We start from the raw sequence: 16926 nt of genomic DNA, 5'->3' as shown, positions 1-16926 counted from the left end.
GTTGATTTTAAAGTTCTGCATCAGGTTAGCAGAGATAATAATGATTGATTCTTTTAGGGTTTTCATCACACCGCCCAAACACACACGCACACAAACACACACACACAAACCAGTACACATTCTTCCAATTAAGAGGTTAATATCTTTTTTTTTCCATTATGTAGCCTTCCATTTGGCTTCTAAACTGCCCCCACTTCCTCCCCCCCCCCTTACACTACCTTGAATTCCAGACTATATCTGAAAAAGCCCCAGTTGCCCTATCTCTTTCTACAATGGTAGTTGCTGAGAGGTCAGGTGTTTGGAGAGAGGAGGAACTTCTCTCCAAATGCCTGCTGTCAGATCCCCACGGCTCACTCACCCTTCACATGACATCCCCTTTCCCGTTTCCCTTTTCCTACCCAGACAAACCTGATTTAGAGTCACATGATGTGCCCAGCAGGGGCTGGGGATAGAAAGGGGGGCATCGGAATTCAATTAGACCCCCAAACCAGATGAGGCTGATGGGAGTGCCCTTCAAGCGCCCCCTGGTTCTCTTTTCTCCCTCTCATGTCGTCCTTCCACATAAATCCATATGTATTAATGCTCTTCCAATTTTAACTTGTTCCCTGCTTATCTTCATTGTATGTGTGGGTCGCTATCAACAGACAGCTGATGGAATAATTATTAATGGTAGGTCTGTCAATTCAAGAGGCCTTTCTTTGCTGTCTGACAGGCCATGGACTCCTGACAGATATGCATTTGAATTGCATGTGGATCATAGTTTATTTCCTTGAGCAAATGTGCTTGAACTAGCTACTGTAATAGCTAAAAGTAGCCGATCATAAAAAAGCCACTCTCTAAATGAGTGGTGTAAATAATGTGTATTGAATCTTGTCTTGATTGTCTGAAATTAAATGTGTTATTTTGTGTGTCCAGGCTCTTGACAGGGGCACCAAAGGAGAAAGCCCAGTCTTCACTGAAAGTCAATGAGACAGGGGCTGTCTACTCATGTCCTGTGACGATCAGCCCTTCCGACTGCAACAGGATGGACCTGGTCAACTCAGGTAGGAACCACCCCTCCCTCTCACTATTCCACATGTAGCCATAGGCTTCACAGTGCATTCATGATGTAAGAGGAATGTGCTTCATTGTCATCATCATCATGACCTTTTTATGTTCCGTAAAACACAACTAGGACATTATGCAAGTAGCTCTGTTAGTTGTCCTCTACTTCACGCAATTTTTTGAAGGGGTCTTTTAAGTTCACAAAACTATTTTAACACCCTGTTTTGTTGCCCCTGGATAATAGACCACATTCCATTTTAAGAGCCTGTCCTAAACCTAAAACCTAAACTGGAGAAAAAGAACTACCAGTGGCTTGCTACATCTACAGTGATTGCTACACCTGCAGTGCTACACTTTCCCCTGGGGCTCACTTTATGAGGCTCAAGTTGTATATGGATCTTTTCCAAAAAATTAGAAAGATTTAAAAACATAGTTGATCTACTTTCAGTGATGAGATTGTCTCAGTGGAAAAGATGTCTTTTCCAGAGTGACTGTGTACTCCTGAAGTAGATTATTTGCGTGTTGGGAACTGCAGCTCAGTTAACTACAACATGTTCTCTATAGTAGCAAATGGATAGTATTTATCTAATTATGCACACACCTGTGTTCACCATTCAGCCTTCAGCTGTGTTTTTTAAAGAGACATGTTTCCTCAGGTTGCTTTTTAAAGGAATATAAGCAAGTTCTTATCAGTTCATGGCTTGGCATCACTGTTCATAGTGAACAGGACCCACCCATTGTTTTCTATTTTAAAGTGTAAGTATTGCACTGCTCTCATCTGTCAGTTGAGTTCAGTTGAAGTGTCTCTGGTTAAAGGTGTCTTGAGCTTGTGTGTGTTGATGATGGGGGCAGTGAGGGGGGGAAATTCAGATAATGTTGCCTTCTTGCAGTGACTTCATCTGAGATTGTGGAGGGGATGTGGCTGGGTGTGGCGGTGGCCAGCCAGAGAGAACTGCCGGAGGGGCGAGTGCTGGTGAGTTCCTGTCCCGCTGCCAAAACATGATTGGCCGGTAGGGTTTTTCCCTGTTGCAGTTTCAACAGCCATTGATACATTTACTTATGTTACAGCTGCATGGTTTGACTGTATATTTGAATGTACTGTTTACTGTTGGTGCCAGTCTGAGGGAAGAGTATTATGAGCCAGATCTTAGTATTTAAGCTTGGTGCACTGTGCACTTACAAGCCAATTCCTGTTTGCTTAACAGAGACAGAGTATATACAGTCTATACAGTATATACAGCTTATTCACGGCTTTGGGAGTTTAAAACAGCTGGACATTTCCTGAAGCAATGGTCCTGAAGGTACCACTTAATGAGGATGCAAACCTGCAATTCTCTATGCAATTCACCAGCCACTAGTACATGTTTTCTTCCTACTTAAGCCCTGCTCTGAGTATTGCAATGTGGTGAAGCCAACTGGTATTTACCTTCTAAATCCATGTAGGACATCACTGAAGTGTCCTTGAGCAAAATATTGCATATTTCTCTAGTTTCTTTCTATTATGGGTTTATTCAGACGGCAGACCAGCACATTTCCACGCTACATTACAGACCTCACAGTTCTGATTGTCATTTTCTTTTACACCCTGCTCAGGCCTGTGGTCACCGTTTCATCAAGGTCATCAACCCAGGCCCCAACGAGGTGTGGCGGATGATTGGGAAGTGTTATGTGCGGGGAAATGACCTGACCTTTGATTTCAATGACGACTGGCAGTCCTACCCGTATGAGGACTGCAACCCCAGCGGCAACTTTGAGGGGGAGGGCATGTGCACCATGGGGATCTCTGCGGGAATCAGCCCGTCTGATGTGTATGCTGGCTCCCCAGGCAGCTACGTGTGGCAAGGTGGGCATCACCAAGTGTAGCTGAGGAGTGGCGGTCCAAAAAGGCACTTACAACCCTTGCTTATGTAAACCAATAGTTTTTCTCTGACAGGAAATTAAGGCTTTCCTGTAACAATGTGTTTTTCAATTCATTAATTATTTGTTTTTGATTTTTTTTTCAGAATCACTCAGTAACTAACTAAACTAACTAACTAACCTAACTGCTAGTGAGTTTGTCATAGCTGCAGGGAATGTCTGCACAGCCAGTCAAGAATGTGTCATCATATAGATAATATTGTTACTGGCTTATCTATTTAACCAGTTAATTTCAATTTATTTTCAGTTTGACATGAATTAAGTGCTGTCATGCCTCACTATATGAGCTCTAAACTTTTGATATTATTGCTAGCATCAATACATCTCTTGAGTTTTGGGAATCACTGGAGGAGTTGTATCAAGGCGGTCAAGTGCAATTTAGAGAGGCTCTAACATTGTTAAATGCAGCTGAACTGGTGTTTGTCAGTCAAAAACATAGATGAATTCCCACTAATAGTGGTCATAGGCTAGAGGATGGCCACTGGTTGATTCTGTATTTTCCTTGCTGATGATATAATTATGAAACAATAATGAATAAATGACATTATTAACCTATAAGCTGTTTAAAGTTTTCTTTTTTAGTCTCTGGGTTCTGTCTCTGTTTCAGGTCCTTAAACCAGTTCTGTTCCGTGCTGAATGGGCTGCTCATGTGTAATGCTTGGGTCTCTTAGGTTTATTCATTTGTACTCTGCAGGCAACGTCCACGCCACACGAAGGCCCCTGGATCCTGCACAGGCCTGGGACTTCAACTACAAAGCCTTTAAGAATCTAGAGAAGTCTTTCTCCTACATGGGTGAGTTGCCCTTTCTAGCCCTAGCATTACAGGGCTGTACTGCACGGCAGTACACTCTGTATCAAAGACACTACCACCCGCTCGAATTCCTGAGGAACGGAGAAATGTCCTGTACATTCAGATTTATAATCAGACACAACGGCTCTTTAACAAGAGGATACTGCGCTTTGCATATTATTGTTAGCCTTTTAATATTGAAATTGTGCATTTAAGGTTAGCATTATTTTATTGTGTGGCCAGGGGTGTTGTGGCGAACAGGTTGGCCATCTTGCTTTGCTGTAGTTAATGGGATGAATGGTTGATTGAGCCGGTGGAACTTTGCAGGTTACTCTGTGGCTGAGGAGAAGAAGCTCCTGAGCCTGGATGAGTACACGCTAGTGACGGGGTCTCCACGGGACAATACCAGGGGCTCGGTCACCCTGGCAAAGTTAGAGTACAGCCTCCTTCAGACCATGGTCATCATATATGGGGAGCAGGTGGGCTCCTACTTTGGAAACAGCATCACCGTCACTGACCTCAACAGCGACGGGTATGGCATCATGAGGGTTATTCAGGATTATATTGGATTGTTTTTTTTTTTTTATGGGGATGAATTATTTTCATTAAGACATGAGTACAGAGGACAGCAAAAAGGATCACCTTCTGTTCCCTCTTAGTGGTGACACCCCATATTCTTGAAGAACCACAGTTCAGTTTTAAAACACAGGACTACATACAGTAAAATAAAAAGCAGATCATTTCTAAGACTGTGTTGTCCTGCAAATCCAGACAGTAGATTTGTCCATATAAGTAATGTCAACAAAGGTCATGGATTCTATTGTTAATCATATGGTGCTATTGTGAAATATGTCGTATGTCACCTTTAAATTATGATGTGCAGTATAGTTATTTTATGGCAGTACACTCCATGTAAATCCATTGAGAAATATGCATCAAGGGAGTAATAACAGTGATGGATGCCTTGCATTACCTGACTCTTGATGTGTATTTGTTTTCTTGTTAGCAGTACAGTTGTGTTGACAGCTTTTGTCTCAGCAGGCTGGATATAGACATGTCCCTTGTATTAGTTAGAGTAAGAGTATTTTAAAAGACTGATGAGAAACGTCATGCAATCTCATTTTGATAGAACAACTTCAAATCTGAACAGGGATTAAAAACAGGTTTCCCCATGTTATCTACTGTATGTGCAAGCCATTTTTCTTGTCTGATTTGATTTGAATGGGTTGCAGATATGGGACATCTTTCTTTGTGTGTGTGAATATTTTTGTTTGTGTGCATGTTGGTGGTGACACAGATGGAATGACCTGATTGTTGGGGCCCCATTCTATTTTGACCGCAAGAAGGAGAAAGGTGGAGCCGTTTATGTCTACATGAACGAGAACGGCTCCTTCAAGAACGTATCCACCTTGACTCTCTTTGGCTTCAAGGACTCAGCATTTGGCATGAGTGTGGCTGCCATTGGGGACATCAACCAGGATGGGTTCCAAGGTATCCGCCTCACCCAGCAGTTCCACACACAGGCAATCACTGGCCTGCACCGTAGTGAAGAATTTAAAAACTCCGGGGAAATAAGCAGATTCACCTCTGCAACTTTCTAGCCAAAAATGTCGATTTGATCATCTTCGTAAGACCCTGTACAAACCCACCCTGCCAGACTCCAAATGGATTATTCTTCCACTGCCTGTTAGTGTGAAATTCCATTAATACTTGAAACATACAAAAACTGCTTTATGGCACCTCTCTCTGCACTGCTGTGTGGCGCTGCTGCCATCTAGTGGTGGGTATATGTTAAACCTCTCATTGAATGGGTCACCCCTCTGCCTTCCCTAATGCAGTTTGTGTCTCTTCTATAGATTTTGCAGTAGGTGCCCCTTTTCATGGGTCTGGGAAGGTCTTCATCTGGATGGGAAGCCAGCGGGGTGTCACTGAGGAACCTAGCCAGGTAAAGTGACTTTTAGGGTACTAAAGTCATGTCTGGATTTCATCAGTGTTGTTTTTAAATCCTTGTTTTTACCCTTGATCATGTCCTCATATCCAATAGCCCAGCTGGGCATTGGTTGAAGATTAGCCAGATCACTGGAGTAAATGATAGTAATTAGTGTGGAAACTGTTTAAACCTAGTCTGAAATGAAAGTAGCCATTAGTGTTGATGTTAGGCAAGAATCTATGTGATTGGACTTTAATAGAATATATTAAATGAACAGTTCCAACTGTATTTCTACTGTCTGGGTTTTATGACTTATTTTGGATGAGATGTTAGGTTATCAGCTATCCCCTTTTTTACTCCTTTTTTCCTGAAAACCATGAACCCCAAGGAGGCAACCTTTCTTGACATATTTTATCTCAGTGGAATGTAACAATGTATATACACTCCTGTTGTGTGTGTGTGTGTGTGTGTGTTTGTTTCTGTCTGTGAAAGAGAGAGGGTAACTGCATTATATGCAGCGATATCCATGATGTTATTATTATCAATAAAAATCTCCAAGGCAAAAATTCTCTTGGGAGAAACACGCAATGTGTCTTGACCCCTTCAGGTGATTGAAGGAAAGGAGGTGGGTGATGGAGCGTTCCGGACGTTTGGGTATTCCATCAATGGCGGCATGGACATGGATGAGAACAACTACCCTGATGTGCTGGTGGGCTCCCTAGACAACCGCATTGCTCTGCTGAGGTTGGTGATTAACAGCGCAAAGAAGAGTAGTGACACAGCGTGCAAATGGGGAACAGATCACACTGGGTGCTTGCATTGAGCGTAGATCGCCTACGGCAAGGCTGACCTGCCTTGCTTCTACAATGCACCAGTGAATGCATGAGAGCATTACATGAAACCATTGAAACCGTGTATGCCCAAACCCCACACTCAGTTATGAAAGAGTTTTTGCTTGATAGGTGAATGTCACTGCTGGTGATTCACACAGTATGTAAGGGGTTGTTTAGAATAAAGCACATACAGCCACAAAGGAGCAAAGTGTTGAAATGTAACATGCCTTCCTGTGTGTTTTCAGGTCTCGTCCTGTGCTACATCTCAATGAAACCTTCATTGTGGAGCCGGGCATAGTGGATCCCAGCCAGTGCACCAGTGACTCATGGTGAGACACTGCCCCGAGTGCATTGAATTAAATGAACTGAACTGAATCCTCCTGCAGACACCGTCGCCTCTTGCCTGATTTCTCATACATTTACAGTAGCAATGCTCAATGGACATAGCTTTGTCCATTCCATTAGCAACATGTTTAGTAGGATTCTATGTTGTTTGAATTGATTGGTTCAGTGTCATATTTCATAATTGTTATTGTTGTTGTCCTCCTTTTTATTGTTATAATTCCTGATTATTTCCTGCACATTGTGTCCAATTGAATGAATGAATTGATATATTTGTGTTGAAATATTTTTGTTATTATTATCATTATCATAATAGTTTTATGCATTTTTCTGTAGGGGTAATATCAGTAGCACTTATTTCACAAGCCATAAATCTGTGTTCATAAAGGTGTTGTGCCGTCTTTGCCTGTATAATGAGTATATTTTCACATATTTTCTCTGTTTAACACAGAGATATTTGTCACCTTAGTACGCTGCTACTGTTTTATTTTTTATTGTATATACTATAGTTTTTTGCCCTTATCAATGTTTACAGTATATATGATCCACTTGTGCAATTGTTTTTTACTGAATCAGTTCATGTTGAGTATCCCATCTGCGAACTGAACCCACAACTTGTTACCAGACCAAAGTATTACTGCTTTTTCAACCGTAAAGAAGCCCAGCAGTGTTGTAGTACCAATCCTGAAGGTTATCAGGAAGCTCCTGATGTGGATACACTTCTGTTTTGTGCTGGAAGCCACTCTGGATAAGAGTGTCTGCTAAATGTAATGTAATGTTTTACAGTGTGACGGTGCGGGTGTGTTTCTCCTACATGCTCAGCAACGGTGACAAGAACTTAAAGAAGAACATCAGTGAGTGATGTGCCCGTCCATCCAATAATATCTTACTTGAGACCTCTCATGAGTTTTGATTGGCTGACCTCAAAATTTTGTCCCTCCTCCTTACCCCAAGATGTGAGGTACACCGTGGAGGCTGACAGTGGCAGGCGCTCCTCCCGACTCCGTTTCCTCGACAACAGGCAGGACAGCTACACTGGATCCTATTCCATGCCCTCCGGCAAGTGCCAGGTCCTGAAGCTGAGCGTGGTGGTAAGGGACCACAAGCAGTCATGCAGCCAATCATGTTCATCTGGCCAAAGATCAGTGCTGACCACATCCCACCCTATGTCCTGTAGCATGGCATTGTGGAGGGTGGTTTCATTCTGAGATACAAGCTTTTGAGACAGGACTACAGATTAGCAAATGCTGTCTGATTTCATTCATGTATAATTCATTCATGTTAAATGTATAGTTTCCTGTTCAATTCCGATAAATGACAGGAAGCACTAATCGTTGTCTTCCCAACAAGTTTTCAACATTACTTTTCACTAGTTCTCACTTTTTCGCTTCTCTGAATGGGCCAGCAGTGGCAGTGTTTTGCGTCTCTCTGTCCGTTCTGCAGGAACCACTCCGGGACAGGGTGCATCCTGTCATCTTCTCCCTCAATGTGTCCCTGCATGAAGAAAACCCTGACGCGCGGCAGACCCTGCAAAACCTCGACTCCTTCCCTATACTGGCCAGAAGCGAGACCACCACAGAGAAAGTCGAGGTGCGGCCTGCCACATTGGCGCTGGCAACCTGGAAACGCCAGTTTGCCTCAGGAGCACCCTGGGAATTGAAGGCTTTTGCCCTCACTGGTTGTCTTAGCCGCTAAGGCGCCTCATGCGTCGTATCTCATTTACACAAAGTGTTGTTCACTCTTTATTCTTCTCTCTCTTCGTGTCAGATTCACTTCCAGAAGGAATGTGGAATGGACAACAAGTGCGAAAGCAACCTGCAGATGGCAGCAACTTTCGCCAACGAGCATCTGGATCCTTATCCAAGGTAGTTTACTGTCCTGTTGAGGACTGAGTTCCACCCTTCACAGTCATCCTTCCCCTGTTTGAGTGGTGAAGATGCATGAAGCGGGTTGAGTCTGAGCAGTCTGAACAAGTCCAAGATACCCATCTGACAGGGGAAAAACTTCATGATTTGTTGGAATACTCCAGAGACAATAATATGCCCAAAATGGATATACATTCATGAGATATTAATAGATGTGAGAGGCTTGCTTGTTTTTCATTATCACCGCTGAATGGTAAAATTTAGTACCGTATACATTAACAAAGAAGCCTGCTAAATATTGTCTGCGTGCATGTGTGTGTGTGCGTGTGTGTGTGTGTGTGTGTGTGTGTGTGTGTGTGTGTGTGTGTCTGTGTGTGGAAGCAGTCAGGGGGGCTACCAGGTGATGCAGTTCAACAGTACGGTGAAAAAGTTGACACTGATGTTGAACGTGACCAACCTGCCGGCCCCTGGGAGGCTGGCTGAAGACGCCCACGAGGCCATGCTCAACATGACTGTCCCACCCTCACTGAGCTACTCCGGGGTTCGCCCCTCGGTAAGTATGGAGGAGGGGAGAATAAAAGATATGGTTACATGATAAGTGGTAAAAAGAAAGAGTAAATTAATACCTGACTGTTGGCATCTTTCCTGACCCTTTTTAAAATTTTGCAACATACACCGCCTCAATAGACTTGAATAATTTAACATTCAGTCAGTCTCCATTATTTAATAATCTAAAGGACAAATCCTGAAGCTTGTCCTTTAGAAGATTAACCGTAAGCACACCTCAAACCAGGAATCTATGGCAATATCCCAACCCCCCCCACCCACCCATTTTTCAAATTTCTGTTGTAACCTCAGCTACCCCCCCCCCCGCCCCCCCCCCCGCATTCAACAAGTGTTAATTTCAAGGTTCTTTTTGTGCCTGTGTGAAAAAGGAGCGTTCAGGTGGGCTACCTCCATGTGATGCTTTAGTTGTGTAAATATTTTAAATGTGCAAAGTTCCACTGAGTTTTTACTTGAACTATTATTCCTCGTGACCACTTTCATCTTGGGTTGTGTTTTACTAGGGTATTAAGTGTACAATGGAGGGGACATTGCTGTGCGAACTGGGCAACCCCTTCAAAAGCAACACTGAGGTAGGAACTGGAAGGTTTTTGTCTACAGTACTTCAGGTCCAAGACTGCCACAGGACCAAAAGCTTGTTTTTAAATTCTGCTCACATGCATAAGCCTCTGATAACACCTCAACGTCCTGATCCTAACAGGGGTCTGGTTGTAGTCCAGTCATGGTCACACAGTGAAAGCACATGCATAGAACCTCAGCAATGCAAGCAAATGCACAGGAATGTCCTGTCTGACCCTAAGCATGCATTTGTCAGCAACATATATTATAAAAGCAGATTTGCTTCATTGTTGGTAGGCAGGAACATATCACAAAGCATTCATTCAGAGCGTGCATAAGCGTATATAGGAGAGTTGATGTTAGTAAAAAAAATTCAAGAGAACCACAAAGGGATCTGCAAACCAAGAGCTAAAGAAAACTGACTCAGTCTTACTTTGAAAACCTCCCCTTATTGGTGCCTGAGGTGTAACAGGTCAATTAACTTTTGGTACCTCTCAGCAATCGTCACATCACTTGACACCATCCAGAGAAAAAAACATGTCAAAGCCCCTTGCGACCATTATACGTCTTATTGTGTAATGCTTTGTATGGATTTTTTTTTTTTAATGAAATATGCTTGCATGATGTATGCACATTTGTAAAACCCAATATTTTTGCCTCTGGTGGGATAAATAAAGTTGGACCGATTACATGACATTACATTATTGTCATTTAGCAGATGTTATTATCCAGAACGACTTACATAGGCAACAGTTTTTTTAACGTTATCCATTTATACAGCTGGATATGTACTGAGGCAATTCTAAGTTACATACTGTTCTCAAGAGTACAGCAGCAGTACCCCAATGGGGACCTGAACCAGCTACCTTTCAGTTACGAGCCCAGTTCCTTACCACTATGCTACATTTCCACTGATTGATTGATACTGCAAGTGACTCCAGTGGGAAGTGGCACAAATAACTGACGATCACAAGCTCTGCTCCTCTGCCCTACAGGACAAAATTCAGATCCTTTTTGAGACATCAGGGATTACTCTGTACACCCGGGAGATCCAATCTGTACTGCAGCTGTCCACGTGAGTGTCCTGCCCAAGCACTGTGCCTCAATGGAGCACTGCAGTGGCCCCAATTTTAATGTGTCTCATCCCTTTGTTTTTAATATTGTATCTACAGTGATATTATTCAGTAGAAACTGACAACATCCAGATGTTAAATGTGGATGTGCAGTTATGTCCAGGTGGAGGTCTTATATTCAGCAATCCCTTGTCAACTTTGGGGATGTTTTCCTCTAAACGTGATGGTTGGAAAATTTGCAGTTGTTAAGAGTAAGGGTTAAAGGGAAATAGAAACAATAATAATAAAAACAATAAATTCAATGCCATACATTAAGAATGTGAAAATATTTATTATTTTTTGTAGCTTCACTGATCCTAAAAGTTAGTTTGTACTCCATAGTCCAGCCTTTGTCCAAGCAGTATAACAGCTATAATGACAAAGTTTGACAGTGACCTGATACAGTTAAGTCTTTGTCTCTCTGTGTTTTCAGGTTGAGTGAACAGAAAGATCTGAAGCCAATACCTATTGTCCTAAAGGTGGAGTATACACTACAGACCTCCTTTTCTGTGTAAGTTTTTGGTTTGATCATTGATCCTACAGAGTTCTTACTCTACAGCAGGGCCACAAGCATCGCTATTTTAATTCATGTGTGGAATCCCGTTCTTGAATCTAAGTTTTGATTAATGTGAAACTGTTGATGTCATAAGCAGATCATGTGGTAAAGATTGGCTTCGATGGTGGAGTCAAGAAAAGCAGATGCACATCAGTCACTGATCTAGGTACTTGGCAAAAACAAAACAAAAAAAACAACAGTGTGATAGAGTAAAGAATGATACCCACACAGCAGTATGAATCCCCCACAGAGCGATTTATCATTGAGAAGGCAAAAAGACAGCGTTTTGACCACTGGTGTCTTCTGTTAGCTCAAAGTGAGGGGAGCTTAGGGAGCTTAGGCTGTTGTCTCACTGCAATGATTGTTTGTGACCTTGTCAACCACCTGCAGAGATCCACACGTACAGCAGACAGAATTCAGCGGGACAGTGGTAGGCGAGTCGGCTATGAACTCCACAGATGACATCGGAAGCCCTGTGGAGTACGCCTTCAAGGTGAGTGCCCCCTGTCAACTGCAACCTTATTTTATGCAGCTCTCCACACAAGCAGGCGATTGCCTCTGCTGTTGATTCCATCAGCACCATTGGTGCTTTTACCACGAGCCCACCCCCCCCCCCCCCCCCCCCCGAAACTGTCGCATGCATGGATCACTCCCGTCTGCATGACCGCTCAGCTTGGTACCACTTCTTTCTTAGCGTTTGACGATTTGCACCCCAGCAAAGTAGCTTAGTTAGCATTTACTTTTTCAATTAACACTCTCTTTCAAGAAACAAAACTGTGTGTGTGTTTGTAATGGAAAATAGAAGGCATACAGTGAAGGAGTAGCCTCCTGATAAGCCATTGCTGTAATCACTTTGAATAAGACTAATCATGATTAGACAGTGCTTGTTTTCTAATGCCATGACCTTAAGGCAGCAGCAGGGAGGGGTGGTGGTGGTGGTGCTGATGGTGGTGGTGTTGTTGTGCCACAGGATGGTGAGTTGGTGAGACTGTCTCTAAGGGTCCTGCCCTGTACTGTGTCACCCATTTCTCAGGTGGATGTGTTGGGAGAACGCCTGGGCACCATGGGGACCCTGGAGGTTGAGCTCACCTGGCCTTTTGAGGTGGCCAATGGCAAGTGGCTGCTGTACCTGACGGAGATCCTTACCAAAGGAACATCAGAGTCACACTGCAATCCACCAGGGCCTGTTGTCAACCCTCTAGGACTTGTTGTGAGTAGGGGACTGGGTCAGGGTTGCTAAAGAAAACCTATTGCTAGGAGTTTCTAGAGTATTGCTCAGACATGTTGAAATTGTCCAGCTGCATATTATGCGTTATCATTAAAGGCCCAATGCAACACTTTCCTGGAAAGTCTGTAGTAAATCCAATTGTTGCATCCCATAGATGCAATGCTATAAGCAAGGATGCATCCTGAGCATGTGCTGCAAATCAAATTTTTCACAAACTAGGCTACAAAATGAGATTAGACCAAATATTCATCAGATTGTTTGGACATATAAGTGTACTTACGCATAAAGCACTAGATAAATGGTTTAGGTATGAAAGGACACAGAGGTGAGACACTACCCATATGCAAAGGAAAACATTTTTGTCTTTTTTAATCTCACTGTTAAACTCATTCCCCAGCTTCTCTGACATCAGAAATTTGGATTTTGTATCATAAAACATTTCATGGCATTTTTTAATGAAAAGAATAACATACAATGTTGTGAGAGCATATCTTTGGTGCTCAACTGCAGGACCATCAAGGTTCTTAGACCATCAAGGTGCTCAAGATAAAACACATGCTTGATTCTCTCTCTCTCTCTCTCAAACTGATATTCACTTGAACTTTCTTGCCATTGAAACTGGCCGAGGCCTTTACATGTGGCTACATTGTGTATGCTGTCCTCTGTCTCCCCCCCCGCCCAGATTTCGGACCCCAAACCTAGGAGGAAGCGGGAGGTGGACCCCCCAAAGCCTGAGGAGCCTGAACTGCAGGCATCCATCACCCTCCAGAAACCACGTGCGAGGAATGTATATCTGGTGAGGGCCAGCTTCTGTGCTCGCTTACCTCCCCTTGGGCAAACGCCCCACCTGACTTAAACTGGGAAAAGAATGCACCAAAGCACCCGGTGCGCTGTACCATTACATCAGTTTTTCAGTAAATCTTGGTTCTCAAAGTAAATCCGCAACACAGGGAGGCCTGTTAATGGGCCGTGTTAATGATGCAGATAATCTTTTGTTGTGTTGAAGCAAATGGTCTGCTCACATGCTTTCTCTCTGGGTTACACTGCGCAGAGCTGCGATCAGGGAACGGCGCGCTGCGTGACGTTTGCCTGCCCCCTCCGCAACATGAACCACTCGGCCGAGCTGATCGTTAGAGCTCGAGTGTGGAACAGCACCATGCTGGAGGTGAGGACACTTGAGACGCAGTCGCTGAGCCCCGCAGGGCCTGCAGTGCTGCCGCTCTCATTGAGGCTTACTGGAAATGACTCGATGATCAGGAGCACATACACATAGTGACACTGTGAATGGGACGGGCAGAAAGAAAGTGCCAGAATGATCTTCACGGTATTACTGACACACAGAAACTGACACTCTCACAGGAACTGAAGAGGCACTAATGCTGCTCAGTGAAACCCTGAGAATACTGACTGAGATGCATGTTGTGTTGATTAGGTGAGGGTGTACTGGGACCAGCTCAAAGTGTTTCATTTGTTTTGATGTACCTAGGTCTAATGTGATGTTCCTCAATCACACACATCAGTGTGGTGAAAGTCTTGCAGTTACTTTAACAATCATCCTTTACCACTTTTGCTTATGGAGCTAAATAAGGCATGTATGAAAAAGCCATGACCCTCAGCATTCTGTTGCTAAATAATCACAACATCAGTTCTGAGTGGAGAGCTCTGAGTGGCAATTGTTAGGCCTCCATTAAATTAAATTAGATGACCTCATGCGTGGTAAGCCACTCACTCCTAATGTGGCCATAATGAATCTGATGCGATGCTTCCACAGGACTATGTCAACGACCGGGTGATTGTGAGAGGCAAGGCCACACTGAAACTAGCGACTGACAAACCAGCCATCAAGATGACCAGCGAGACCAGAGAGGTGAGGCCTACCAGAAAGGGAAGAAGATGATGATGATGATGATGATGATGATGATGATGATGATGATGATAATGATAATGATGATGATCCCTCCATAATGCTCATCCCTTGGTCTTATAGTCTAACCCCCCACCATCCATTTAACCCTGTTCTCCCCAGTTTGTTCTGAATATAGATCCAGGGCTGCGGGAGACACATCTGTACCAGGTACCCCTGTGGATCATCATCGTGTCAGTGCTGGCTGGAGTTCTGCTGCTGGGCATGATTATTCTGCTGCTGTGGAAGGTAAGAATTTCGCCTTCAAAGGGAGCGGTCCATCATGTATGCACTACATTGCTGAGCAGGGACTCTGAGCCCTGTGAGAACATTAATACCACATCTTATAGCTTCCGTATGCAAGAGCATGATAGAGACTGATTAAGACTGCCTCCTCTGTGTCATTGAAGCCTATGAGATATGTCATGTCATTGATATCATTCAGATACCATTGTCTGGTTCTCAATTCCAGCCAGCAAAATTCTATTCCATTTGAAAACCGTGGGTGAGCCGTGCAAGTATTGACAGACATAACAACCAACTTCCCTCAATAAAATAAGTTGCTGTCAGACTCCACGGCCCCTAGGGTTCACAGGGCAGGACATGATTGGCTTTTAGCCTGTTCTGTCTGAGCGCCACCCCCGGCTCTGAGCGTGTGATTGGCTGTGTGTAATGCTGCTCCGTGGTTGCTACCCCCCCAGTGTGGTTTCTTCCGCCGGGCCAGCAGGAGGGAGCTGTACGAGGCCAAAGCCCAGAAGGCCGAGATGAAGATTCAGCCCTCTGAGAATGAGCGGCTAGCGGAGGAATGTTGAGGGAGGTGGGGCCCTTGGGGGCCCCAGGCACACCTCACTGAGGTTCCTGGGTAATTGCACTCTCCACAATGTGCTGACTGGCCCTCCTCACCGAGCAGCCATTTCCTTCCCTTTTGAAAATGCAGATGAATTTCTCTCTCTGCAGGTTTACTAACTTTACTCCTTACCTTTCTGTAGCTTTTATGCTCTTTTTTAAGCTTTATGAATCACTGCTCCACTCTCTCTTTCCTCTTCAATGCAATGAATTTTTTTTTTTACTGTTTAGACCTGTCTTTCACAGCGGCTTCTGCTTTAGCCCGCATAGCGTGTACGCTGATACCCTAAAGGACAGCCATTGCTTCCTTATCCACTTTCTTTTTTTTTTAAATTAAAGCCAGCGGTCACTTGCAGTGTGAAATGCAGTAACAGCATTGCTATAATTAAACTGTAAGTGTCACATAGCATCGAGCTGGAGGAGCGTTTTCTCATGTTACCTCTCCCTGTCTGCCCCTCAACAACAGTGTGGCTTCTTTAAGCGGGCTGGCTACTACAGGATTATGCCGAAGTACCACGGTGTGAAAATTCGCAAGGAGGAGCGCTACCAGCTCAACGAGGGGTTCTTGAATGAGGACCCGAGCAAGAAGCACTGGGTCACCAACTGGACAGAAATGCACCGTTATTACTACTGATCCCCAAAGCTCCACCTCCACAGGTTGTGGGGGAAGTGGTGATGGGAGGACTGCAGTTTCTCCTACATACAGAGCTGTGTGGGGCCACTTAGATTGTGGGACATGTGAGGTCTGTGAGGTCTTGACCAGTTGTATTGACTGTGTTTCATTCATGGTTTTTATTGTTTTTTTTCTGGTATTCTTTCTGATGTCCATCAAAATATTTTGTTGTCAGTGCAATATTACCTTTGCTGTTCTGTTGTAAACAGGATGAAAATATATGTCAAAGTGTTTTGATGGAAGCAAATTGAATGTACATTTGTCTATTTTCCTTTGCAAGACATGGAAGTATCCTTATTTGCTAGTAGTGAAACTGCTAAATTTTTGTTGTTGAATCTACATTTCAGGTCTGCTTTTTAAAATTTTCATTATTTGTGTATTTTTTTAGAATTGATGGCACTTAATCAATCTAAATAATCTTAAATAAGCAAAGTAACAGAATTTTAATGTAGTTTGAATGTAATTCCTTTTGTTTTGTAATCACTTGTGAGTCTCTGGTTTAGAGATGTCAGGAGAGGAGTGATTCTGCTAGTGGATTAATGCTGTTGACCCTAGGAGTGTTACACAACCTCGACACATTACATGCAGCTCTACTGTATATCCTTATTAGAACCTCTACACCAGAACCAGAATGGACGTCATAGATGTGACCTACAGGCTAATATCAATAGGGCCATATTGTCACTGTCCCACGATCTAACAATTTTGTGGTCGGCTATTATTGTGCACATAATATTATAGATGGGAGTTTTCTGTCTGAAAATA

General features: G+C 43.6%; 1 protein-coding gene across 2 annotated transcripts in view; it reads left to right on the top strand.

Moving 5' to 3' along the window:
• LOC118793919 (integrin alpha-3-like) overlaps positions 1-16281 on the top strand; it is a 35230-nt gene extending 18949 nt beyond the window's left edge. Inside the window, exons 2-26 of one of the 2 annotated variants that reach the window (XM_036552003.1) lie at positions 916-1043; positions 1935-2017; positions 2638-2887; positions 3656-3754; positions 4079-4283; positions 5049-5242; positions 5608-5696; positions 6289-6425; positions 6760-6843; positions 7643-7710; positions 7811-7947; positions 8300-8446; positions 8624-8721; positions 9106-9274; positions 9789-9857; positions 10839-10918; positions 11389-11466; positions 11902-12004; positions 12545-12721; positions 13422-13535; positions 13791-13904; positions 14511-14606; positions 14766-14891; positions 15344-15504; positions 15955-16281. In XM_036552003.1, the coding sequence (XP_036407896.1) occupies positions 916-1043; positions 1935-2017; positions 2638-2887; positions 3656-3754; positions 4079-4283; positions 5049-5242; positions 5608-5696; positions 6289-6425; positions 6760-6843; positions 7643-7710; positions 7811-7947; positions 8300-8446; positions 8624-8721; positions 9106-9274; positions 9789-9857; positions 10839-10918; positions 11389-11466; positions 11902-12004; positions 12545-12721; positions 13422-13535; positions 13791-13904; positions 14511-14606; positions 14766-14891; positions 15344-15454 (2956 nt within the window). In that variant the 3' untranslated portion in view covers positions 15455-15504; positions 15955-16281. Of the gene's footprint in view, positions 1-915; positions 1044-1934; positions 2018-2637; positions 2888-3655; positions 3755-4078; positions 4284-5048; positions 5243-5607; positions 5697-6288; positions 6426-6759; positions 6844-7642; positions 7711-7810; positions 7948-8299; positions 8447-8623; positions 8722-9102; positions 9275-9788; positions 9858-10838; positions 10919-11388; positions 11467-11901; positions 12005-12544; positions 12722-13421; positions 13536-13790; positions 13905-14510; positions 14607-14765; positions 14892-15343; positions 15505-15954 lie in introns of both variants that reach the window. The other variant, XM_036552002.1, reaches the window with a different exon arrangement.
• The last annotated feature ends 645 nt before the right edge of the window (positions 16282-16926 follow it).

The sequence above is a fragment of the Megalops cyprinoides genome, chromosome 19 (genome assembly GCF_013368585.1).
Source record: "Megalops cyprinoides isolate fMegCyp1 chromosome 19, fMegCyp1.pri, whole genome shotgun sequence".
In the NCBI taxonomy this organism is placed as follows: domain Eukaryota; kingdom Metazoa; phylum Chordata; class Actinopteri; order Elopiformes; family Megalopidae; genus Megalops; species Megalops cyprinoides.
The sequence above is the reverse complement of the archived record's forward strand: the minus strand, read 5'-3'. Positions and strand labels throughout refer to the sequence as shown.